Consider the following 23023-nt stretch of genomic DNA (forward strand, 5'->3'; position numbering starts at 1 on the left):
GAGCTGGACCAATCTGAAGCCAGGAGACTAGAGATTTTTCTGGATCTGATGTGGGTGCAGGGGCCCAAGGACTTAGGCCATCTCCCGCTGCTTTCCCAGGCACATTAGCAGGGCCTTGGGTCAGAATTGGAGCAGCTGGTTCTCCATATGGGAGGTCGGTGTCACAGGAAGTGGCTTAAAGCAACTATGCCACAACACTGGTCCCCCATCTGTTTGCTTGTAACAGGAACAAAACTGAGGTCCAGGAGGTCAAGTGGCTTGCCCAAGGTCACATAGCAGGTAGAGTCAGCGAGCCTATCCTGGTCAGCTCCATGGAGAACAACAACATAGTGGACCCAAGAAGGAGCCCACCTACCTGGAAATTGATGGTGCTGGCTTTCCTCTGCACAGGTGAGCAGGGGCAGGGTCCAGCTTGTTTTTTCACAGGCCATTTTGCAGACACTCACAGCAGGATGCCTCTGGAGGGCCCTGAATCCTTGGACGCACTGGTAGTGAACTGTCTGCCCCACGACAAAATGATAAATTCTCTTCTTAGCTTCATGTTCCCAAGGTGGAGGCTCCTTGCAGTGACCTGGGAGGCGGGAAGAGAATTCGGAAGGCCTTGTGAGTGAACCAAGGCAGCTTCTTGCTAGGAATGGTGCATGGTCCATGAGTAAGCTGGGTCCCCAGGAGCCCTGTCAAAACCTCCGAAAATCCCCCATGCCCAGTAATGTTCCACTCCTCCTGACTACAACCCAGGCCCTGACTGATCTTGACCTCAGAGATCATGTTCTGTTCCGACTTACTCTCAATATTCTCTAACCTCTGGCCCTGTCTGCACCTGTGGAACTGCATGTACCCTCCAGGCTCAGGCTGTGAAACTGATTGTGAAATTGTACTTCCAGACTCTCTGCCGCCCTGGGCACCCAGCATGATCTCTACCAGTAACCTGCACGAGCAGGAAGCTGGAGTGCACACGCCGAGCTGTCTTCTGCCATGCAGCACCTTGAGAGAATGAGTGCTCTTGTGTTTTCATCTCACAGTAAAAAGTGTTGTTTTATAGTCACCATCTGTGACTGCCTGAACTGTGTTTGAACTGGATTTGCTTCTTTCACATGAAAGCGTCCAAACTAAGGCAATTGGCGAAATATCCCTCGGCCAGAACTAGCTTTTGATCTCTTGAGTAAGGACAACAAGCTGAGCTCTTCAAAAACCTTTTGGTAATTGTGGGTGGGTTAGCTGGAGGAGACAGCAACACAAACACCATTCCAGGACAACGTTGGAGGGGAAAGCGATAAAAACATGATGATGCAACAATGCCCCTAAATTTTTTTAAATAAAAGAAATTGTAAATGAATGCAAACTATATCAAAATAAGTAATATGTAGAAATATCCCTCATCTAATTCAAGAGGACTGAAGTCTTACTCCAGTCCTATTATGTGTTAGTTTATTTATAGATTTATTTATTAATTTACTTAATTTCCAGGTTTGGGGAGGGGTGATTGAACCAGGACTGAAACCTAGGCACTCAAATATGGGACATGGGCATCCCAAGTGGTGTCTTTTTTTATTTTATTTTTTTTTTTTGACAGGCAGAGTGGACAGTGAGAGAGAGAGACAGAGAGAAAGGTCTTCCTTTGCCGTTGGTTCACCCTCCAATGGCCGCCGAGGCCGGCGCACTGCAGCCGGCGCACTGCGCTGATCCAATGGCAGGAGCCAGGTGCTTCTCCTGGTCTCCCATGGGGTGCAGGGCCCAAGTACTTCGGCCATCCTCCACTGCACTCCCGGGCCACAGCAGAGAGCTGGCCTGGAAGAGGGGCAACCGGGACAGAATCCGGTGCCCCGACCGGGACTAGAACCTGGTGTGCCGGCGCCGCAAGGTGGAGGATTAGCCTAGTGAGCCGCAGCACCGGCCCCAAGTGGTGTCTTAATTGCTAGGCTAAACACCCATCCCCTATTACATGAGTCTTTAAACTTCTCTGTGTCTTGGTTGCTTTAGTGACTTGAACTAATCCTCCCTTCTCCTGACTCATTGGGTTGTGAGGTTCAAATGAAATTATATATGAAATGATAACGCTACTCATAAGATTCTAAAATTAGCAAGGACTATGGGGTTCTTCTAAGGTCATCTGGTTCCTCCAAAAGGTCAGGCTTTCCTAGCAGGCTCTGATACTTCCTAACGTTGTGACTTAACTGTAGCATCTTTCATTTGGACAAGCTGTGGGCAATCATGTACACTCTGTTAACGAGGAGGTGCTTGTCTGGAGTTTGAAGAACCACCAGCCCATTTTACAGCCCCATCCTGTTAAAAAAAAATACTTTATCATACATTGTTTTATTTGTAACTTGTCATCATACTTAGGATGAAAATAGCAAGGATTTCCTTGAGGTTGGGGATGGCTGTCCTGTACATGCTTGCATTTTGGTTGGCAGTGCCTGGCACATAATCCCAACACATGCTTTTGAATTAAATTGAATAGTTGAGTACTATTTAGACAGTTCCCAAAGCAGAGCCCAGGTTGGGTGCTTTAACTGTGGTTTGAGTTTCTGAGCAAACAGCAGTAGTTCTTGTCCACAAGATCTCTGAGAAGAGAAGGAAACGCACATGGCTGTGCATGCGGGGCACAGACTTTTCTCCTTGGGGAGCACCATCATGCAGGTGCAAGGGAAGGGTTGGCTCCCAGGAGTCAGTCAGAGGACAGCTGTTGCAAGTCACCTCTTACCTGGAAGGTCCACGTGGTCCTCAGGCTCCATTTGACTTTGCATTTCTGTGGTTTTTCCTTTTGTCTGTTCTTCAGGTTGAGTTGTAACGTTTTCTGGGTTCCTAAGAGCTGTGTGGGATGAAATAGCTTCACAAACGCTTCAAATAGAAGACACCATTCATTTACTCAGCAAGAAAACCCTTCTAGTGCCTGCCATGTGCCCGGCAATGCCCGGGTGCTAGGGTACAAAGGTAAACTGTGGGTGAGCCCTCCCCTTGGGTGATGCCTACCAGACCTGGCCGGGCAGCCCTGGCCTCTCTGCTTTCATGTGCTCGATGACATGGTCTACTACACATTTCTGAAAGAAATGAACCCATTTTCTGGTGGGAGATCTTTTCTATGTGTGTCTCATCTAAAGGGACTTCTTTCTTGCCCTCAGTTCTGTCAATGTTGTGTGTGCATGTGTGACGGTAGTTAGGAGTTCTGAATCCTGTGCTCTCCTAAAGCAGTTCAGAACTCTCGAAGATAGAAAGAAGCAATCTTAAAGAGAACTTCTGTAACACCTGCCTCTATGGTGGAGTAGATGGATGGCCTGCGTGTGAGCACCCCTGGGGGGTGGGCTCAGAATCCCAGCTTAGAATAAAGGAAGGGCTCCCTGGGGGTGGGGAACAACAGTGAGGTGCTTTAACAGAGCCATGGGGTTCAAACTTTAGTCTCCAGACATAGATTGGGGGAACACATGACACTGAGACATGCCAGCTGACACCATCCGTAGAGTTAAGGGATAAGAAGATGAATGAGGGGGCCGGCCCCATGGCTCACTTGGTTAATCCTCCGCCTGCAGCACCGGCATCCCATATGGGCACCGGGTTCTAGTCCCGGCTGCTCCTCTTCCAGTCCAGCTCTCTGCTGTGGCCCGGGAAGGCAGTGAAGGATGGCCCAAGTGCTTGGGCCCCTGCACCTGCGTGGGAGACCAGGAAGAGGCACCTGGCTCCTGGCTTTGGATCGGCGCAGTGTCGGCCATAGCGTCCATTTTGGGAATGAACTGACGGAGGGAGGAGCTTTCTTTCTGTCTCTCTCTCACTGTCTATAATTCTGTCAAATTAAAAAAAAAAAAAAGATGAATGAGCCCAACACTGTTTGCATTCTAAAATCACAGAGTGGATGGGAAAAGAGCTGTGTAAGGCAGGCTTTGGAGCTAGAGGAACCATGTTCAACAGCAGAAGTCACGTGACCAGATCAACTTAGGCTTAGGGAGCATTCTGCGGGACTTTGACTTCAACTTGCACTTCAGGGAGGCCAGGCTCCAGCAAACGCTCCAGCAATGGCTCTGCCATCTCAGCTTTCTTCACCAGTACCGATGTAGTTTGGGGGACTTAGTCCATATGTGATTTGGGGAGCCACCAGACTCTCTCTCTCTCTCTCTTTTTTTTTTTTTTTTTTTTTTTTTTGACAGGCAGAGTGGACAGTCAGAGAGAGAGAGACAGAGAGAAAGGTCTTCTCTTGCCATTGGTTCACCCTCAGCACTCCGCGCTTATCCAAAGCCAGGAGCCAGGTGCTTCTCCTGGTCTCCCATGCGGGTGTAGGGCCCAAACACGTGGGCCATCCTCCACTGCACTCCCGGGCCACAGCAGACAGCTGGCCTGGAAGAGGGGCAATGGGGACAGAATCTGGCACCCGACCGGGACTAGAACCTGGTGTGCTGGAGCCGCAAGGCGGAGGATTAGCCTATTGAGCCACAGTGCCAGCCAACCACCAGACTCTCAAGCTATGTTTTGATGTCCAGAAATGAAAAGATTCAATGAGAATAACCTTCTCTTTCTCCCTGAGGCTGATTTGTAGTATTACCCAATAACAGTCTGATCTACCTGTGGGCTCCTCATTCTCCTCATCCCTCCACACCCAGTATCCCAGTCTCTTGGGGGACATTCCTGGTGCTCTGGACGCTGGTTCCTGACACTGGACTGGCAATACTTTCCTTGACAATGTTGCCTTCCCTCAACCCAAAATGATGTGTGAGCTTTAGGAATCAGGAAACAAATAAGCCTACAAGAGAGTATGTTCAGCTTTATGGGAAGTGAAGATTCTTCCATGAAGAATATTTCTCATGAAATATTTTTATATAATATGTATAACAAAAAATTTACCATATTAAGTGTACAACTCCATGACATTAAATACATTCATAATATTGTGAGCTAGAGTTGTTTTTAACTGTTCAGTGCAATGTCCATCACCCCCACCCCCAACTATACCCCAAAGGAAATTTAAATTCACTGAGGGCGTGGCTGATTATATCCCCAGTGCCTAGAACCATTGTTAGAACTGGTAGACACTCATTAAATATTTGTTTGATGGGTGAATATTCTAGAAACCACTGAAACCACGTACTCTGTAGACTGAACAGGCTACTATTTGCCTGTAGGACGGAGTGAATGAAAGCTGGACTCTGCCTCCGTCTTCACAGCAGGTTCCCTTTCCTCAGGCCATGACAAAAGGAATGACTTACAATTGCTTGTGCATTGACATTTGTTGTCCCAGAAAGAGTGGCTGGAGTTTCCTGTACAAAGCATGTAGGATGACCCGTATTTAACTCGGCGGAAGCCAGCCTCGCAGTCACAGGTTAGCATGGTGCCGATCTTGTAGGCGAGGGCCCTGAAGGTGGCTTTGCTGAGCTGTGGCGGATCGTCACAGAAGTCTGCGAAGGAAAGAGAGGCATGTCGAGAGTTTGGGAAGTCCCAGTCACACAGGTACGGGTCTCGTCGCGGAGCAACATAATCGCATATGTCTTCATTTCTAAAGTGAATTTGTATACGCGCTACTTTTCCTAGAAAAGAACTGAGTCTGCTAATGGTCTTTCTTTGGAAACCTTTGTGTCAGAGGTGGCTCAAAAGTTTAGTTCAAACCAAGTTCCTCTACCACGTACAGAACAGCTCAAATCAAATGTGTGCACAAAGCAGTGAGCTTTTCTTCTGCGTGTGCTTCCTGTCGCACAAGCATAGGGAGAGATGAGCACCAGGAATCTGAGGGACGCTGTGGAAATTCATGTGAGGGAAGAAAAGTGTGTGTGTAAAATGCTTTTCAGAAATAAGGATTGCCAGGCATTCGCTAACGAATGATTCTGTACCACATTTGAGAAATGTACATAAAGTGCTTTTGCTCAATATCTGAAAGTAGCAAATGTGTGTTTCCCACCCACCTGCTGGCCTCTGAGTCCACCAGCTGCCTTGTCATACCAGGATGACCACAGACGTCAGCTTTTCCCTACTCTAGTGAAATACTCGGGGCAGGCTAACTTGACAAAGGAAAACATTTATTTAGGCACATTATTCTAAGGGTATAAAATCTGGCACCTCATCTGGTGGTGGTCTTCTAGCTGGCAGAGTCCGGGGGGGGGGGCAGTACCTTACCCAGCAAGGGGCTGAGCACATGCATGTCTGTCTATAAATGTCTCTCCCTCCTAATCACATGGATGGGGGAGGCAGGGCAGGAAAAGCTGGGAGAACACAAGCCGCCAGCAGTGAGCATGCCATCCATGGGAACATCTTTTTGTCGGAGGGAAGCTTCTCTGTGCCCTTTGACCCGCCCAGCAGCTTCTCAGCCATGGAGACAACCCATATCGAGCAGCTCAGCACTCTCCTGATTTCCCGCCAAGAACCGAAGGTGGGTAGGACTTGGACAGCTTGGCCCGCTCTAACCAAGAAGGGGCCGAACAAAAGCAATTTGAATGAGTCCAGGGGGCCAGCAATTACAGTAGAACAGGTAACAGGAAGATTCAGTAAATTCTGATAATCATTATAAGGCAGGAAAGGCAGAATGGTGACGAGGGGAGGAAAGATGGGTTTCTAGATTCTTGCTTTATCAGCTTACTAGCTACGAAGCCTTATTGTTTTCACTCCTCCTGGGGGCAGTTTCCTTTTCTGTAAAACGGGTGTAATTATCATAATTTTACAGATTTGATGGTGAGATAGCATACTAGGGTAAGTTGCAGAGTGCCTGGCAAATATAGGTATATAGTAACTGCTGGTTTTTCTGCCTTCATTATTTTTCATTGTCGGAAAAAGAAAATGGAAATTCAGAGAGAGACTAGGCTCAAGTTTACCTTAACATTTAACTCTTGGAAAAGGTCATCATTCTCTCTCTCTCTCTCTCTCTGCCTGCTGCCTGCATTATCAGTACAATTTGCTGCTACTTATATTAACACCAACAAATGTTTTAAGTGCCAGAAGGTTAATCTGTTGCTAAACCAAGATTTGGATAATAATAATAATGAGAAAAACCAATGAGGACTTTTGCTTCTAGCCATGACAGAGTAACTGGGCACAAACTTGTCTGTCTGCTGGAAACACCTCTACCAGACAAAATGTGTGCAGCTATGGAACAACAGGTCAACAAGAGCTACGTCTGGGAGGAGAGAAAGCATGACATGAGCTCACAGTGGTCACGGCTTTCTTCCTAGGGAATTTCCCTCCCGTGCAGCACTGAAGTAAATCCCAAGCAAACTGGTGGTCTACTGACCGGCAAGGACTGACATTTGCAGCGAGGAGCTCTGGAAAGGGGAACATAGCACAAAGCAGGCCCCATAGAGAGCATGGAAGACCAACTCAGGTTCTGTGGCAAGAGCGGGGCTGAACACAAACAGGGCAGGACTCAGTGAGACTGAGCACGGATGGCCCATGGTAGGGGTTGACAGAAAAATAGTCACACCAAACTTCAATTACAGAATGCGCACATGACCTGGGGCACTACAGATTTTCTCATCCCGCTCCAGTGGAAAAGACATTCTTAAGATGAATTTCAGATCCAGAGCAGATCTGCCTGTAGAAAAACAAAACCAAGCCAGACAGACAAAATGATGCACCAGGCATTTAAGTGCCTCCTAAAACAAAATTAAGCCCCTCGAGGGCTGGTGCTGTGGCATAGTGGCTAAAGCTTCCGCCTGCAGTGCCGGCATCCCATACAGGCGCCGGTTTAAGTCCTGGCTACTCCTCTATGGATCCAGCTCTCTGCTAGACACCAGGAATGAAAACTAGAATAACTGACGAAGTGTGGAAATTTATAGATGAGGGATTTACCAACCTTTCCTAGAAGACAAAGAAGTGACTACATTAAGAGCTTGGGGGCCAGTGCTGTAGCGTAGCGGGTAAAGCCCTCACCTGCAGTGCGGGCATCCCATGTGGGCGCCATTTGAGTCCCGGCTGCTCCACTTCTGATCTAGCCCTCTGCTGTGGCCTGGGAAAGCAGTAAAGACGGCCCAAGTGCTTGGGCCCCTGCACTCATGTGGGAAGACCCAGAAGAAGCTCCTGGCTCCTGGCTTTAGATCGGCACCACTCCGGCCATTGCTGCCAACTGGGAAGTGAACCAGCAGATGGAAAACCTTTCTCTCTCTCTCTCTTCCTCTCTCTCTCTCTCTATCTGCCTCTCCTCTCTCTGTGTAAGTCTGACTTTCAAATAAATAAAGAAATCTTTTAAAAACAAAAACAAAGCCCTTGACTCTCAAAGGACACCACAATCCAAATTCTCTGTGACACTCTCTAATGTATAATTCATAATACTGAGCAAGTTATAAAAAATTTCTAGACACATGAAGAAACAGAAAAATACTTCCTACCTAAAAACACAGTCAATATTAACAGACCCAAAAATCCTCCAGGATTCAGAATTACCAAGAAAGGAGTTTAAAGTCGTTGTGCTCAATGATGTAAAACAAGGGGCAGCAAACCAGAGCCTGCAGAGAGGCTGACATTTATTTATATGTTTTTTAAAAATTTTTCATTTGTTTGAAAAGCAGAATTAAAAACTGAGGAAGAGAAAGGACTTCCATCCACTGTTGCACTCCCCAAATGGCCGCAAGGGTGAGGGTTGGGCCAGGCCAAAGCCAGGAGCCTGGAGCTCCAGCTGGGTCTCTCCTCGCACTTGGGTGGCAGGGACTAAGGCACTGGGTCCACCTTCCACTGCTTTCCCAGACACATTAGCAGGGAGATGGATTGGAAGTAGAGCAGCCAGAACTTGAACTGACGCTCATATATAGGATGTTGGCTTCACAGGCGGTAGCTTCATCCACTGCACCACGACTCCAGCCCCAAGCTGCCATTTATTTATTTTTATTTTTATTTTTTTTGGACAGGCAGAGTGACAGTGAGAGAGAGACAGAGAGAAAGGTCTTCCTTTGCCGTTGGTTCACCCTCCAATGGCCACCGCGGCCGGCGCACTGCGGCCGGCGCATCGCGCTGATCTGAAGCCAGGAGCCAGGTGCTTTTCCTCGTTTCCCATGCGGTACAGGGCCCAAGGACTTGGGCCATCCTCCACTGCACTCCCGGGCCATAGCAGAGAGCTGGACTGGAAGAGGGGCAACCGGGACAGAATCCGGTGCCCCGACCAGGACTAGAACCCGGCGTGCTGGCACCGCAAGGTGGAGGATTAGCCTATTGAGCCACGGCGCCGGCCGCCATTTATTCTTTTTTTTTTTTAATATATATATATATTTTTTGACAGGCAGAGTGGACAGTGAGAGAGAGACAGAGAGAGAAAGGTCTTCCTTTGCCGTTGGTTCACCCTCCAATGGCTGCCGCGGCCGGCGCACCGCGCTGATCTGATGGCAGGAGCCAGGTGCTTCTCCTGGTCTCCCGTGGGGTGCAGGGCCCAAGTGCTTGGGCCATCCTCCACTGCACTCCCTGGCCACAGCAGAGAGCTGGCCTGGAAGAGGGGCAACCGGGACAGAACCTGGCGCCCCGACCGGGACTAGAACCCGGAGTGCTGGCACCGAAAAGCGGAGGATTAACCTAGTGAGCCGCAGCGCCGGCCTGCCATTCATTCTTATAAACAAAGTCATGACCATTCGTAGACATTTCTGCTATAATGGCAGAGCTGAGTAGTTGCCACAGAGAATACAGAGCTTCCTCATCTAAAATATTTACTCTGGCCCTTTTAGAAAAAAATGGCTAACAGCTAATCTACAGGGAAAACGGTCATAATGAGTGAACCAATAAGCTCCATAGAGAATTGAAGACTATTAAAATAACCAAATGAAAATTCTAGAACAAAATGTATAGTGTTTAAAAATGAGCTTTAATCCTCCGCCTTTCAGCGCCGGCACACCGGGTTCTAGTCTCGGTCGGGGCGCCGGATTCTGTCCTGGTTGCCCCTCTTCCAGGCCAGCTCTCTGCTGTGGCCAGGGAGTGCAGTGGAGGATGGCCCAAGTCCTTGGGCCCTGCACCCCATGGGAGACCAGGATAAGTACCTGGCTCCTGCCATTGGATCAGCGCGGTGCGCCCGCCGCAGCGCGCCTGCCACCGTGGCCATTGGAGGGTGAACCAACGGCAAAGGAAGACCTTTCTCTCTGTCTCTCTCTCTTTCTCTGTCCACTCTGCCTGTCCAAAAAAAAAAAAAAAATTAGCTTGACTATAGCTTGATGACAAATCTCAGTCGAGCTTATCCAAGCTGATGAATACAGGGAAAAGGTTTTTTTAAAAAGTTGAAAAGATCCTTAGTGGCCCATGGGATAATGTCACATAATAGTCTAATATAAATTTAATAGAAATTCCAAAGGGAGAGGAGAGATATCATGAGAAGAAAAAAACATTTGAAAGAACAAGGCCCCAAATTTCCAAATTCTTAGGACAAACATTGATTTACAGACCCACGATGCTCTGCAAGATAAGTGTAAAGAAAACCACTCCTAGACACCGCATAGCCAAGATTCTGAAAACCAGATCAGAGAGGAAAGTGACACGTGCAAGGGACTATGATGAGTTACAGCCGGCTTCTCAACAGAAGCAAGAGAAACCAGAAAATAATGATACATCATATTCAGAAGGAAAAAGACTTGTGAACCTAGAATCTACACAGAGAAAATATTGTTCAAAAGTGAGAGTGAAAATAATGATTTCAGATAAACGAAATCTGAAAGAATCTGTCACCAGTGAATCTGCGTTTTGTATAGATTAAAAGAAACTCTTAAAGGAAATTCTCCAGGCTAGAGGGAAACCATACAAGCTAGAAACACAGACCTATAGGAAAGGATGAAGAATATTTTTACATATTTACAAAAATGAAAAGACCATATTTTCCTGGAGATCCTGGTTTGAAAGATGATGGTTTAAAATAAATAATATTGTATAATGAGTTATTGCATATGTAAATGTAAAATATATATAACAACTGTTACTCAAGACAGTAAAGTTATATATACTGGAGTGAATGGAATTTTACTGTCTTGAGTTTTTATATCATGAAATGGTACAATTTGACTATAAAGAATATATTCTGAATAGCCTAGAGAAACCACCAAATAGTATTGCAAAATACAGCTAAAAGGGCAATAGAAATAGAGTATTAAGTGAGCATTAAAATAGAGCATTAACTTTTTTTTTTGGTTACTTGAAAGAAAGTAACAAAAATGCAAATGAGAAGAGTAGGAAACAGATAGCAAGATGGTAGAAGGCAACTATACCAGTAGTTACAACTAAACACTAATGGACAAAAAATATAAAGTGAAAGAAACTTCAGATTGGATAAAACAGCAGGCCTCAACTACATTGCTGTCTACAAGAAAGCACACTACAGCCAGCGCCGCAGCTCACTAGGCTAATCCTAGTGCGGCGCTGGCACACCGGGTTCTAATCCCGGTCAGGGCACCAGATTCTGTCCCGGTTGCCCCTCTTCCAGGCCCCTCTTCCAGGCCAGCTCTCTGCTGTGGCCAGGGAGTACAGTGGAGGATGGCACAAGTGCTTGGGCCCTGCACCCCATGGGAGACCAGGGTAAGTACCTGGCTCCTGCCATTGGATCAGCGCGGTGCGCGGGCCGCAGTGCGCTGGCCTCGGCGGCCATTGGAGGGTGAACCAACGGCAAAGGAAGACCTTTCTCTCTGTCTCTCTCTCTCTCACTGTCAACTCTGCCTGTCAAAAAATAAAATAAAATAAAAAAGAAAGCACACTACAAATGCAAAGACAATGATAGGTTAGCAGTAAGAGGATAGAAAAAGATATGTTATGCAAAGATAATCAGTAAAAACTATTGTGAATTACTAATGTCAGAAAGTATCTTTCAAGATAAGGAACATTGTTCAAAGATGGCTGTTTTATATAAAATTACTTCTACAAAATGGCTACTAAAACTTAGTAAGTTTAGTAAGCTCAATCTACAGAAATCACACATAGTTAATTCTGTATACTGGAAGCAGTTACTTAAGCTAGGTCTGGAATCAGGCACTCCAACATGGGGTGCAGGTATCTCAGGTGGTAGCTGAACCTGCTGTCCACAGAGCCTGTCCCTGCTTCTCATTTCTTTGTGAGTGATTGGAGGGAGGCAGGAAGGTGATGACAACATTGCTTAAGTAGGTACACATGTTTACCAAAGTTCATCAGATCCATATATTTCAGTTCCATACATTTTTATAAGTAATTTTTCATCTAGAAAAATCAATGAGAAGTATAATTAACAATTCTCTGGTCACTGGTTATTGGCACAAATAGTCAAGCTTTGACCTCAGATGCATTTGGAAATTGGTCTCTCAACTACTAACCAAGAAAGTTTCTAAGCATACACATTTGAAAAGGGGCAGTTGGGGACAGATGTGGCCCAGTAGATGAAGACATGTCTGCATCCCATATTTGAATGCCTGGGATGGATCAGCTTCTTGCTAGTGTACCTGGGGAAGCAGCAGATGATAGCCTAAGTGCTTGGGGCTAGGGAGGCCTGGATGGAGATCCTGGTTCCTCGCTTTGACCTGGCCCAGCCCTGGCTGTTGCGGGCATTTGGGGCATGAACTACGGGATGGAAAAATCCTGTCTGTCTGTCTGTCTCTCTCTGTCACTCTGCTTTTCAAATAAACAGATAAATCTTTCAAATAATAAAAAGGCAGATGAATTGTCCTTGAGACAAATTTGTGTCCTTAGAAACTCTTCCAGTATATGATGGTGTGTTTCTCTAAATAAGGCCATGGAAATGTACAGAGTCATAAATTATCCTGAGTGTCTGAGGTCATCTGGGGACAAGGGGAAATTTCAGAAAGTTCTACTCCTACAGACTTCCCATGTATAAAAGAATCTTTCCTGAAATCTAGAAACATTGATGCTTCCGGGTCTGGAGCTGAGTAACCTGTAAAGAACTGGCTATACTCCTTTTCCCTGAGAGGCCTCGCCAAGAGTGTTCCAGAGATCGAAAGTGGAAGAATGTGTGGGAAAGGAGGCCCTGCAGCTGTTTCTCTTCAGTCTGATTGGGAGAAAGCTGGGATGTCTTTCAGCCCTTCTCAGCGTAGTGTCATGACATCAACAGCTGTACAAAATCTCCAACCAAAAACATCTTATAAAATCCTCCGTATTTTGCCTTTAAAAAATCTCTTCTTGAGGCCAACACTGTGGCATAGTGGGTTGAGCCACTATCTGCCTTGCCAGCATCCCATATGGGCACCAGTTCGAGTCCTGGCTGCTCCACCTCCCATCCAGATCCCTGCTAATGCATTTGGGAAAGTAGCAGAAGATGGTCCAAGTGCTTGGACCCCCGTGCCCATGTGGGAGACCTGGATGAAGTTCCTGGCTCCTGGCTTCGGCCTGGCTCACCCCTGGCCTTTATGGCCATTTGAGGAGTGAACTAACAATGGAAGATCTCTCTCTCTCTTTCTCTCTCTCTCTGTAATTCAGCCTTCCAAATAAATAAATCTTTTTAAAAAAATTTCCTCTTGCACCGGCGCCGCGGCTCACTAGGCTAGTCCTCCACCTAGCGGCGCCGGCACACCGGGTTCTAGTGCCGGTCGGGGCGCCGGATTCTGTCCCGGTTGCCCCTCTTCCAGGCCAGCCCTCTGCTGTGGCCAGGGAGTGCAGTGGAGGATGGCCCAAGTGCTTGGGCCCTGCACCCCATGGGAGACCAGGATAAGTACCTGGCTCCTGCCATCGGATCAGCGCGATGCACCGGCCACAGCGCGCTGGCTGCGGTGGCCATTGGGGGGTGAACCAATGGCAAAGGAAGACCTTTCTCTCTGTCTCTCTCTCTCACTGTCCACTCTGCCTGTCAAAAAAAAATTTCCTCTTGCCTCCTCCTCCTTGAATATTCTCATAGTTCATGATGCGTAAATATTCCTGTTGCAGTGTTCTTCTATTCACTGTTTAGCTATCATTACTCTTCAGAAAATCTCTGATTGCTTTGTCATTTCCTTTTTTGAGAGTATTGAAGTGTCTGGTGCCTACGGGCTGCAGGAAAGCTTGGCATAACTGACTTGGAGATGAGAGATAGCAGGGTAAATGCTCAGAGCTTCAGTGGTGGGGCCCCCAGCAGGAGAGTCCTACCACAGACAGGCCATTGATGTGGCCTTGCCTTATAGCTTGTGCACCTTTTATGTGGGCAGAGGGAAAAACAGTCAGTCAGCAGTTATTATTAACCCTGAACATGCCAAGGGCCTCTCTGCCTGGGGCTTGCACTAGGAGAGAATTAAACCAAGCTCTTGTCTCACATCTCATGTCCGAGTTTGCCTGTGGTCAGTTGAAAGCCACAGGCAGGATCCCCCGTGTTCCTATCCTTCGCACCCCCCACCTCCATCTCTGTCCCTGAATTGTCATCACAGGTGCCTCTTCCCTTTGGTGAATTTGTAGATTGGTTGCCTCCCAGGAGTTCCCGGTACAGATGAAGGCAAAGCCAATTGGAGCCCAGGTTTAGAGGAGAAAAGGTTAAGACAGAATGAAGCCCTGGTGGCTCATCATCCTCTTTCTGTGTCTGTCCCCTTCTTAAGGACCTGAGAGCACTTTAGTGCATGGGGAACTGGGGCCCTCAGTTACTGCTGAATCTGCACAGCAGAGTGCTTTGTGCCCAGGCACTTGACTCAGTACCTAACAGGGCGCAATGAAACTCTGTTGGCTGGAGGGAAGGTGGGTGGGTGAAAAACGTTTGTGGGCTCCGTGATGATTTTGTTGTTGTTTTTCCTCTGATGTTCAAAACAAGAGAGAACTCATCTGGCCCTTGTTGGCACAGAAAAGGAAGAGGCTTCAAAAGGATGTGGACTGAGCCTGAGCTAAGACTGCTTTGTAAGTGAATCAAGGTCAAGCTGTTTTACCCAGAGCCCAGCCAGCTCTGGGTAAATGGCTTCAGCGTTGTGCCTCTGCTCTTTGCCACTTGGAAAATAGATATCAGGAACAAAAACTAGAATAACTGGCGAAGTGTGGAAATTTCTACATGGGGGATTTACCAACCTAAATTTACTAGAAGACAAAAAAGTGACTACATTAAGAGCTTGGGGGGCCGTCACTGTGGCATAGTGGGTAAAGCTGTCACCTGCAGTGCCGGCATCCCATGTGGGCACCAGTTCGAGTCCTGGCTGCTCCACTTCCCATCCAGCTCTCTTCTATGATCTGGGAAAGCACAAGAAGATGGCCCAAGTGCTTGGGCCTCTGCACCCATGTGGGAAGACCCAGAAGAAGCTCCTGGATCCTGGCTTCTGGTCAGCACAGCTCTGGTCATTGCAGCCATCTAGGGAGTGAACCAGCAGATAGAAGACCTCTCTCTCTCTCTCTAACTCTACCTCTCTGTAACTCTGGCTTTCAAATAAATAAATAAATCTTTTTTTAAAAAAAATAAGAAGAATGACCTTGTCTAAATATAATAAGAGTCGGTGAACTCAAAAGGCTTCCATAGCCTTGGCAACTCATGACAAGAGCCTAAGGAGATTACTGATGCTATAAACAAGAGTGTCAAATTGTTAAGTCAACAACAGGAGTCACTGTGCACTTACTCCTCATGTAGGATCTCTGTCCTTAATGTGCTGTACAGTGTGATTTAATGCTATAACTAGTACTCAAACAGTATTCTTCACTTTGTGTTTCTATGTGGGTGCAAACTGTTGAAATCTTTACTTAATATATGCTAAACTGATCTTCTGTATATAAGAGAAATGAAAATGAATCTTGATGTGAATGGAAGGGGAGAGGGAACGGGAAAGGGGAGGGTTGTGGGTGGGAGGGAAGTTATGGGGGGGGAAGCCATTGTAAACCATAAGCTGTACTTTGGAAATTTATATTCATTAAATAAAAGTTTAAAAAAAAATAAGAAGAGCTTGGTCACCTGGTAAAGACATGAACTCATTTTTACCCTAAAGTCATTTATCTTCTGTGCCAGATCCAATAAGAACTGCCACTACACTGTCAAATGTTGCCTCCTTTGTAAGATGTTATGGTTTGAGTGCAAAGTAACACACCATAGAACACAGTGAATATCCCTTTGAAGAGGCTCACAGGAGCTGAAACTGGAAGAGCATAGAAAAGGGAACAAGCTGTGGTCGTTTCTCACGTTTGCAGCAATCCTGGGATCACAGGCAGGTCCCCTGAGCCCCAGGCCAATGCTTCTCCATCACAGAAAATCACAGCCTCCAGGAAGAGAGTGGGTTTTTCACCCCCTCTGTCCTTGACTGTCTCTCACTTAGTGGTGGAGCCATGTCTAAACTGTCTAGGTGCAGGGGCATGTCTGTGTGATGTGGTGGTTTTGATTCAGAAGGCAGAGGCCCCGGGTTCTCTATCTGGGGTTCTTTGTATAATAATCACTGTGATTGCTCAGCCCTGCTGCTGCATGGTATTTGTTACCCCCAATGATGATATCCACGATTACCCTGGAAGATGGAGGTTGTCATCCCCATTTCCCATCCCAGGAGACTGACGCTCAGAGTGATTGAGTTGCCCACAGCATACGGCTCAGGATGATGGGACTGGAGCCACAGGAAAGTCTTTGATTGTTCACTGTTCTCATTTCTGCCTTGTAAAAACTGTCACTGCTACTTTTAAGAAATTCTTTTAAATAGCAAATACAAAAGGTACCCGGAAGAAGTTGGGACAAAGAAGACAACGTGTGAATCTAAGGATCTTGCAATAAAAAGTTAGAAACAAATACACAGTTCTGTTTCTCTTCCTGTCCCTTTCTCTCGATGACTCTCCTGTTCCTATTGTCAGAGTCACTGAAGCTAGAACCTCCAGCATCCTCATCAATTCCACTTCCCCTTTGGCCTCATGTCCCAGGAGTCATTGCTTCCCTATTGGCAACTCCCTTCAACTCTAATGACTTTATTTTTTTTTTAAGATTTATTTATTTGTTTGAGAGGTAGAGTTACAGAGAGAGGGAGAGACAGGAAGAGGTCTTCCATCAGCTGGTTCACTCCTCAGTTGGCTGCAATAGCTGGAGCTGGAGCTGGGCTGATCTGAAGCCAGGAGGCAGGATCTTTCTCCAGGTCTCCCACGCGGCTGCAGGGTTCCAAGCATTTGGGCCATTTTCTATTGCTTTCCCAGGCCATAGCAGAGAGCTGCATCAGAAGTGGAGCAGCCGGGACTAGAACCAGCACCTATATGGGATGCTGGCACTGCAGGCAGAGGCTTAACCTACTACACCACAGTGCCAGCCCCTCCACTGAATTGCAAGGCATGACTACAGGCATTCTGACTGCTCACCTGCATCTACTTGTCTCCTCACACCCTCCAGCATGCCTTTAAAACACCAACAAATCAACTACGTTAAAACGCAGAATTGGCTGCACCGGTGGCCTACTAACAGCCTACAGGTGAAGTCCAGTAGGCCATCCAACCTTGTGACTTGTCTTTGATTACAAGAAGAAGCAAAAGCCTTGCTCTGCTCTCTCTTGATCCAGGAGGTGGGTTTGTCTACAACATGGATTAAGTTTCTAGTTGGGAAGTATTGACTGCATTTTGTTGCTTTATTTTGGGCATTCAGTTGCCAATCAAATAGCAGATGGCAGGTTCCCTGGAGCCATTAGCCAGCCATGAAGGCCATAGGAGCTTCTCAGACATGCCAAGTCATTGCCTTTTGGAAGGGGAGGCAGGAGAGGCCATCTGGTGCAGGGAATGTGTGAAACAGTGTGCTGTGTTCAGGGGACCACAAAGTGGTTTTGCTGGAATGGGAGTTATAAGAGCATGAATGACAGAAATGTATCAGTTGAAATAATGGAGGGGCTGACATTGTGATGTAATGGGTTAAGAAGCCGCCTGCAAAGATGCCTGCAACGCTGGCATCCCATATTGGCGTCCCAGGTGCTGCACTTCTAATCCAGCTCCCTGCTAATGCACTTGGGAAAGCAGCAGAAGATGGTCCAAGTGCTTGGGCCCCTGTACCAACGTGGGAGACCTGGATGCTAATGGACCTCAAATCCACTAAAATATAACAGTTACCTGGTCACTACTAACCAGATGATATTGGTTGAGTTTGAATACTTCATGTCATCTTTATTTGCTGTTGGCTGCCTACATCATCTACTATTGGTTGAAACTATTGCAGACATGTATAAAGTTTTCTCTGTTTTGCCAGTACTACATTATACCAAATTACTAATATCTGAGCTGTTCACTTTGTCTTTTGTCTCTGTTTTCTTAAATCTACCTCTTGTCCCCCCAACCCCCACCACCAAAGACCTAATGGTATCTGGATTTTTTCATTCCAATAAACTTTAAAAAGGACCTACATTATTGATGATTCTATAAAACTGGCTGCAGAGATAAGTTGTATGACTATTGGAAAAGTGAAAACAGAATAACAATTTTGTCTGAACAATTTAATTGTATACTTAGAAGACCCAGGATGGTTAAGGTACTAGAACTGCTCAGATTTCGGTAAGGTGGAAAGATACAAAATCAGTTTAAAAATTCAGTATTTTCCAGAAATCAGCAACAGCCAATCAGAAAATGATACTTTTCAAAAACCAGCTGTTAATTCTTTGTGGCCAGAAATGTTCTAAGCTCTGAACACAAGAGCTTAAAACTGGAAAACACATTTATTAGTGCAGACTTTTTAAAGTTAAGAATACTTTTGACACAATGAGGGTTGCGGGTGGGAGGGAAGTTATGGGGGGGAAAAGCCACTGTAATCCAAAAGCTATACTTGGGAAATTTATATTATATGTTATATTATATATTAGAATGTATTCCTTGGCCGGCGCCGTGGCTCAATAGGCTAATCCTCCACCTGCGGTGCCGGCACACCAGGTTCTAGTCCCGGTCGGGGCTCTGGATTCTGTCCCGGTTGCCCCTCTTCTAGTCCAGCTCTCTGCTGTGGCCAGGCAGGGCAGTGGAGGATGGGCCAAGTGCTTGGGCCCTGCACCCGCATGGGAGACCAGGAGGAAGCACCTGGATCCTGTCTTTGGATCAGCGCAGTGCAGCCGCAGCGGCCATTGGAGGGTGAACCAACGGTAAAGGAAGACCTTTCTCTCTGTCTCTTCTCCACTCTGCTTTTCAAAAAAAAAAAAAAATGTATTCCATGACAAATGGTTTAACCTTTGAAAATCTCTTGATGTAATTCACTATTTAAAAGGATAAAAAAAAAATTTTTTTTTTGACAGGCAGAGTGGAGAGTGAGAGAGAGAGACAGCGAGAAAAGTCTTCCTTTTGCTGTTGGTTCACCCTCAAATGACTGCCGCAGCTGGTGCCCTGCGGCCGGCGCACCAAACTGATCCGATGGCAGGAGCCAGGTGCTTCTCCTGGTCTCCCATGCGGGTGCAGGGCCCAAGAACTTGGGCCATCCTCCACTGCACTCCCGGGCCACAGCAGAGAGCTGGACTGGAAGAGGGGCAACCGGGACAGAATCTGGCGCCCCAACCGGGACTAGAACCTGCTGTGCCGGCGCCACAAGGCGGAGGATTAGCCTAGTGAGCCACGGCGCCAGCCCTTGACATTTTAATAATTTTAAAGTATTTAGAAAACCAGTGTTTTTTTTTTCCTGCCAAACTGCCTATTCCTGGGATAACTAATTCTTTTCTAAAGTGTCTTCCAAAGGAGGTGACGAGCTCAGGGCCTTTTCCTTTGGTTTGTGGTTGCGGGCATTTATCAGAAGAGAAAAAGCTATGTCCCTACTCAGTGACACACCCAGAGCAGAGAGGTCGGAGTCCCAGGTTTATTTCTCATGTTGACTGTCGTTGTCACCTCTCTCAGTCCTCAGAAGCTGAAATCAACAAAATGACTAAGGCTTTAGCACCTGCCTAGAGGAGTTGGAAAGCAGACTCTTAAGATGGAATGATTCCACCAATCTAGTATTTTCTGTGTGTGCATGGACCAGAACAAAAATGAGCTCGTGCAGAGTGCAAGTGGTGGTATGGGGACTTCACATTGCACCACCTTCCATCACTGTCTTTGGCGAGATCAGTGTCAAGGAAGAGGGCAGAAGCCTTGTTTGGCTTCTTAGCTCCCTCTGAATGGGCTGTGGTAGGCACTGAATGAACACTTGGGCCTTTTAGCATTGACATGGACACTACCCACGAATTTACCCAAACGTCCACCTTTGTTCTTTCATGCTGCAAGCATAAATGTGACAGAAGCAAAGTGCTGTCCTGGGGCTTGAAGAGGGAAGGTATCCTATAGCATCAGAGACAGACGCCTAATTCCCAGGGAGAAGGAGAGGGACGGACACGAGCTCTGAGGAGATCTCCAGGCGCCTGGGCAGGGTTCTCCAGCAATTAGATCAGCCATCTGGGGCCTATTTGCATTTTCTGGCTGGCAGGTTCTGAGGCTTTGCTGTCCCAGGCTGGCTTAAACAGTCCAGAGTTTACACAAGCCAAGGATAAGTGATTCACGGGGTGAGATCCTTTTGGAGAAAAGCTTGTGCCTTAATATGTGTCACCGGAAAAAAAATCAATCCATCAAAATCAGAGTGGGGAGTTAATCTAGTTAATCTCTACTTACTTTAAAAAAGGAAAAATGGTAGAGAACCAAAAATACTCCTCCAACAAACTCTTTCAGTCTGAACTGCCATGTGGGGTTCTGCAACACTTCTGCACAAACTGGTTTCCTCTCCTTGGGAGTCTCCTGAGTCGGTAACAAGGTTCCGTACGTGAAAGAGTTAACCACAAGTTTACCGCAGAATGTCCCCCTGATTAAAATTAAAGGGTTATCAAACGAGAAAGAAGAGGAGGTAGAAATAACTCGTGTTCTTTCTCTGAAATCTAAAAAGCAGTTTTCCCTCCACTCTTCGAAACCGATTTCTTGGGACAGTCATATTTTTAGCAGAAATAGGCTAAATTGGTCAGCCCCGCCCACAGAGAGCCTCTGCGATGAGAGCCTTCTGAGAAATGAGACCCAAGAGTGAGGGGATTCGCAACTGGATCTCAGTGGGATTTCCCCTGCGATTTTAAAGAAAGACCAGATAACTAGCTGTGACGCCAGGTAGAGACTGAAGACCAGAAGAAGGGAACATGAAAATCTTGTGGCTGGAGGGTGGCTTCTTAGGACTGTGGCCCAGCGAGGTAGACATCAGGCCAAGGGCAGTCCTGTTGACTCAAACCGTCACCGTGTCAGGAACGCCAGGTCCCTGTGTCCGGGCCCTGCATGTCCCTCAGACATTCCCAGCCGTTCTCTCGCCCTTTCTCACTGCTTCACTTATCTCCCAGAGTTGCCCCCTGTACCCCTTTTCCTTCCTACTCGCCCAGATTCACAATTTTAGGCAAGACCGCTCGTAGATAACTATGCATTCTAGAAACGGACCAAACCCTTTCATGGTGAATGGCCATCTAGACACGGAAATGTTTGCCACAAACCCTGGGGAGGAAGAAACATTGATGTGGCTTCCAGGGTTCTGGGGGCTTGGGGTACTACCTCGACCTGCTTGTCTGCTTTGATTTTGCTTCAGATGGGTTTGCACAGACAGACAGACATCCAGCAGCAGGCAAGTAATCCTTAAATCTGTGTCGACAGGTGCTACCTCGTTTGGAGAGGAAGGACGATGACGTGTCTGGTGGGTGGCATTTCTGGGATGGGTGACACAGAATTGGGTTATGTTAAGACTGTAGGTTAAGTAGCAACAAAAGCCCCTTCCTGTGCTCGGAAACACCCATGTGACCTAAAGGCTTTTGCTGAGTGCAGTCCATGTGGTCAGCCTGTGTGGGCTGCTCTAACATCTCATCTGTTAACCAGGCCCCTCTCCCGCGGCCAGTGCTGAAAAGAAACACAGACTTAAAGTTTCCCCAGAGATACCCTTAAGGTATTGGCTCTAAACTACTCCAGCCTTCTGTAAATACTTAAGTAACATACAAAATCCTGATCTCTGATGGTTTCGGAGGGTAAGTTCTGTTCTTTTCAATAGGTACCTCAAAGTCCATAGATGTGGGGCTGGTGTTGTGGCGTCAAGGTGCAGTGGGTTAAAGCAACTGCTTTTTATTGTTGTTGTTGTTGTTGTTGTTTTTGACAGGCAAAATTAGTGGGAAAGAGAGAGAGACAGAGAGAAAGGTCTTCCTTTTTCCATTGCTTCACCCCCCAAGTGGCCGCTACTGCTGGTGTGTTGCAGCCGGAGCGCTGTGCCGATCTGAAGCCAGGAGCCAGGTGCTTCCTCCTGGTCTCCCATGTGGGTGCAGGGCCCAAGCACCTGGGCCATCCTCCACTGCCTTCCTGGGCCACAGCGGAGAGCTGGACTGGAACAGGGGCAACCGGGACAGAATCCGGTGCCCCAACCGAGACTAGAACCTGGGGTGCCAGCGCTGTAGGCGGAGGATTAGCCTAGTGAGCCGTGGCGCCGGCCTATGCCACTGCTTGTAACACACGTCATCCCATACGGGAGTGCCAGTTCAAGTCCTGACTGCTCCACTTTCAATTCAGCTTCCTGCTAACAACCCTAGGAAGGCAGCAGGTGAAGGCCAAGTGCTTTGGCCCCTAACACTCTTGCAGGAGACCTGGATGGAGTTCCTGGTTCCTGGCTTTGGCCTGGCCCAGTTCCAGCTATTGTGACCATTTGGGGAGTGATCCAGCAGATGGAAGACCTTTCTCTCTGTCTCTCCCTCTCTCTCTCTCTGACACTCTGCCTCTCAAACGAATAAATGAATAACTCTTTAAAAAAAAAAGTTGGTAGGTGTGACCTCAGGCTGCTCCTGCAGTGGCCGTTAATGTTACCTCATAGAATTTAAATCCCAGGTGGCTAAGGGAACCTAAGATGCAGCCTGCAGCCTTGCTAGGAGGTTCAGTGTCCTCTTCAGCATGGTGTTGTCTTTTACTCAGCCATTGAGTGGGTATGGATGAAACTACAGAATGTGAGGGCTGAAAGAGGCATAAAGACCCTCCGTATCTACCTGTCCACTTGCAGAGAGACAGCACAGCTGTGTCCAAGGTCTCTCAAGTTTCTGGGTGCACTGTGTATGTTTCTGTGTGCTGGAAATCCTGAAAAATGCATGGATGCCCGCACCAGGACCCTCAGTGACCTGCAGGAAGAAACATCTGGCACACAAGTTCAGGGCCGGCTGACAACATCTTCTCCCGACTTCACCATGCCCAGTGGGATTATCCACCAGCACACAGGACAAATGCAAAGGGAAACAAAAGGCTGGCAAAGGCTGGTGTGTCACACACAGGGTGGCAGAAGCCTGAACACCCAAGAAAAGCCCTTGGG

The 23023-nt window shown here is 47.2% G+C and overlaps 1 protein-coding gene across 1 annotated transcript in view; it reads right to left on the reverse strand.

Moving 5' to 3' along the window:
• The window catches only part of LOC127487073 (interleukin-2 receptor subunit alpha), a 46455-nt gene that overhangs the window by 7857 nt on the left and 15575 nt on the right, over window positions 1-23023 (reverse strand). Inside the window, exons 2-4 of the mRNA XM_070055803.2 lie at window positions 5193-5381; window positions 2705-2812; window positions 356-571 (exon numbers count right to left, since the gene is read on the reverse strand). Coding sequence (XP_069911904.2) covers window positions 356-571; window positions 2705-2812; window positions 5193-5381 — 513 coding nt within the window. The remainder of the gene's footprint in view (window positions 1-355; window positions 572-2704; window positions 2813-5192; window positions 5382-23023) is intronic.

Source organism: Oryctolagus cuniculus, chromosome 13, assembly GCF_051225735.1.
Source record: "Oryctolagus cuniculus isolate XC-2025 breed Fujian yellow rabbit chromosome 13, ASM5122573v1, whole genome shotgun sequence".
Taxonomy (NCBI): Eukaryota; Metazoa; Chordata; class Mammalia; order Lagomorpha; family Leporidae; genus Oryctolagus; species Oryctolagus cuniculus.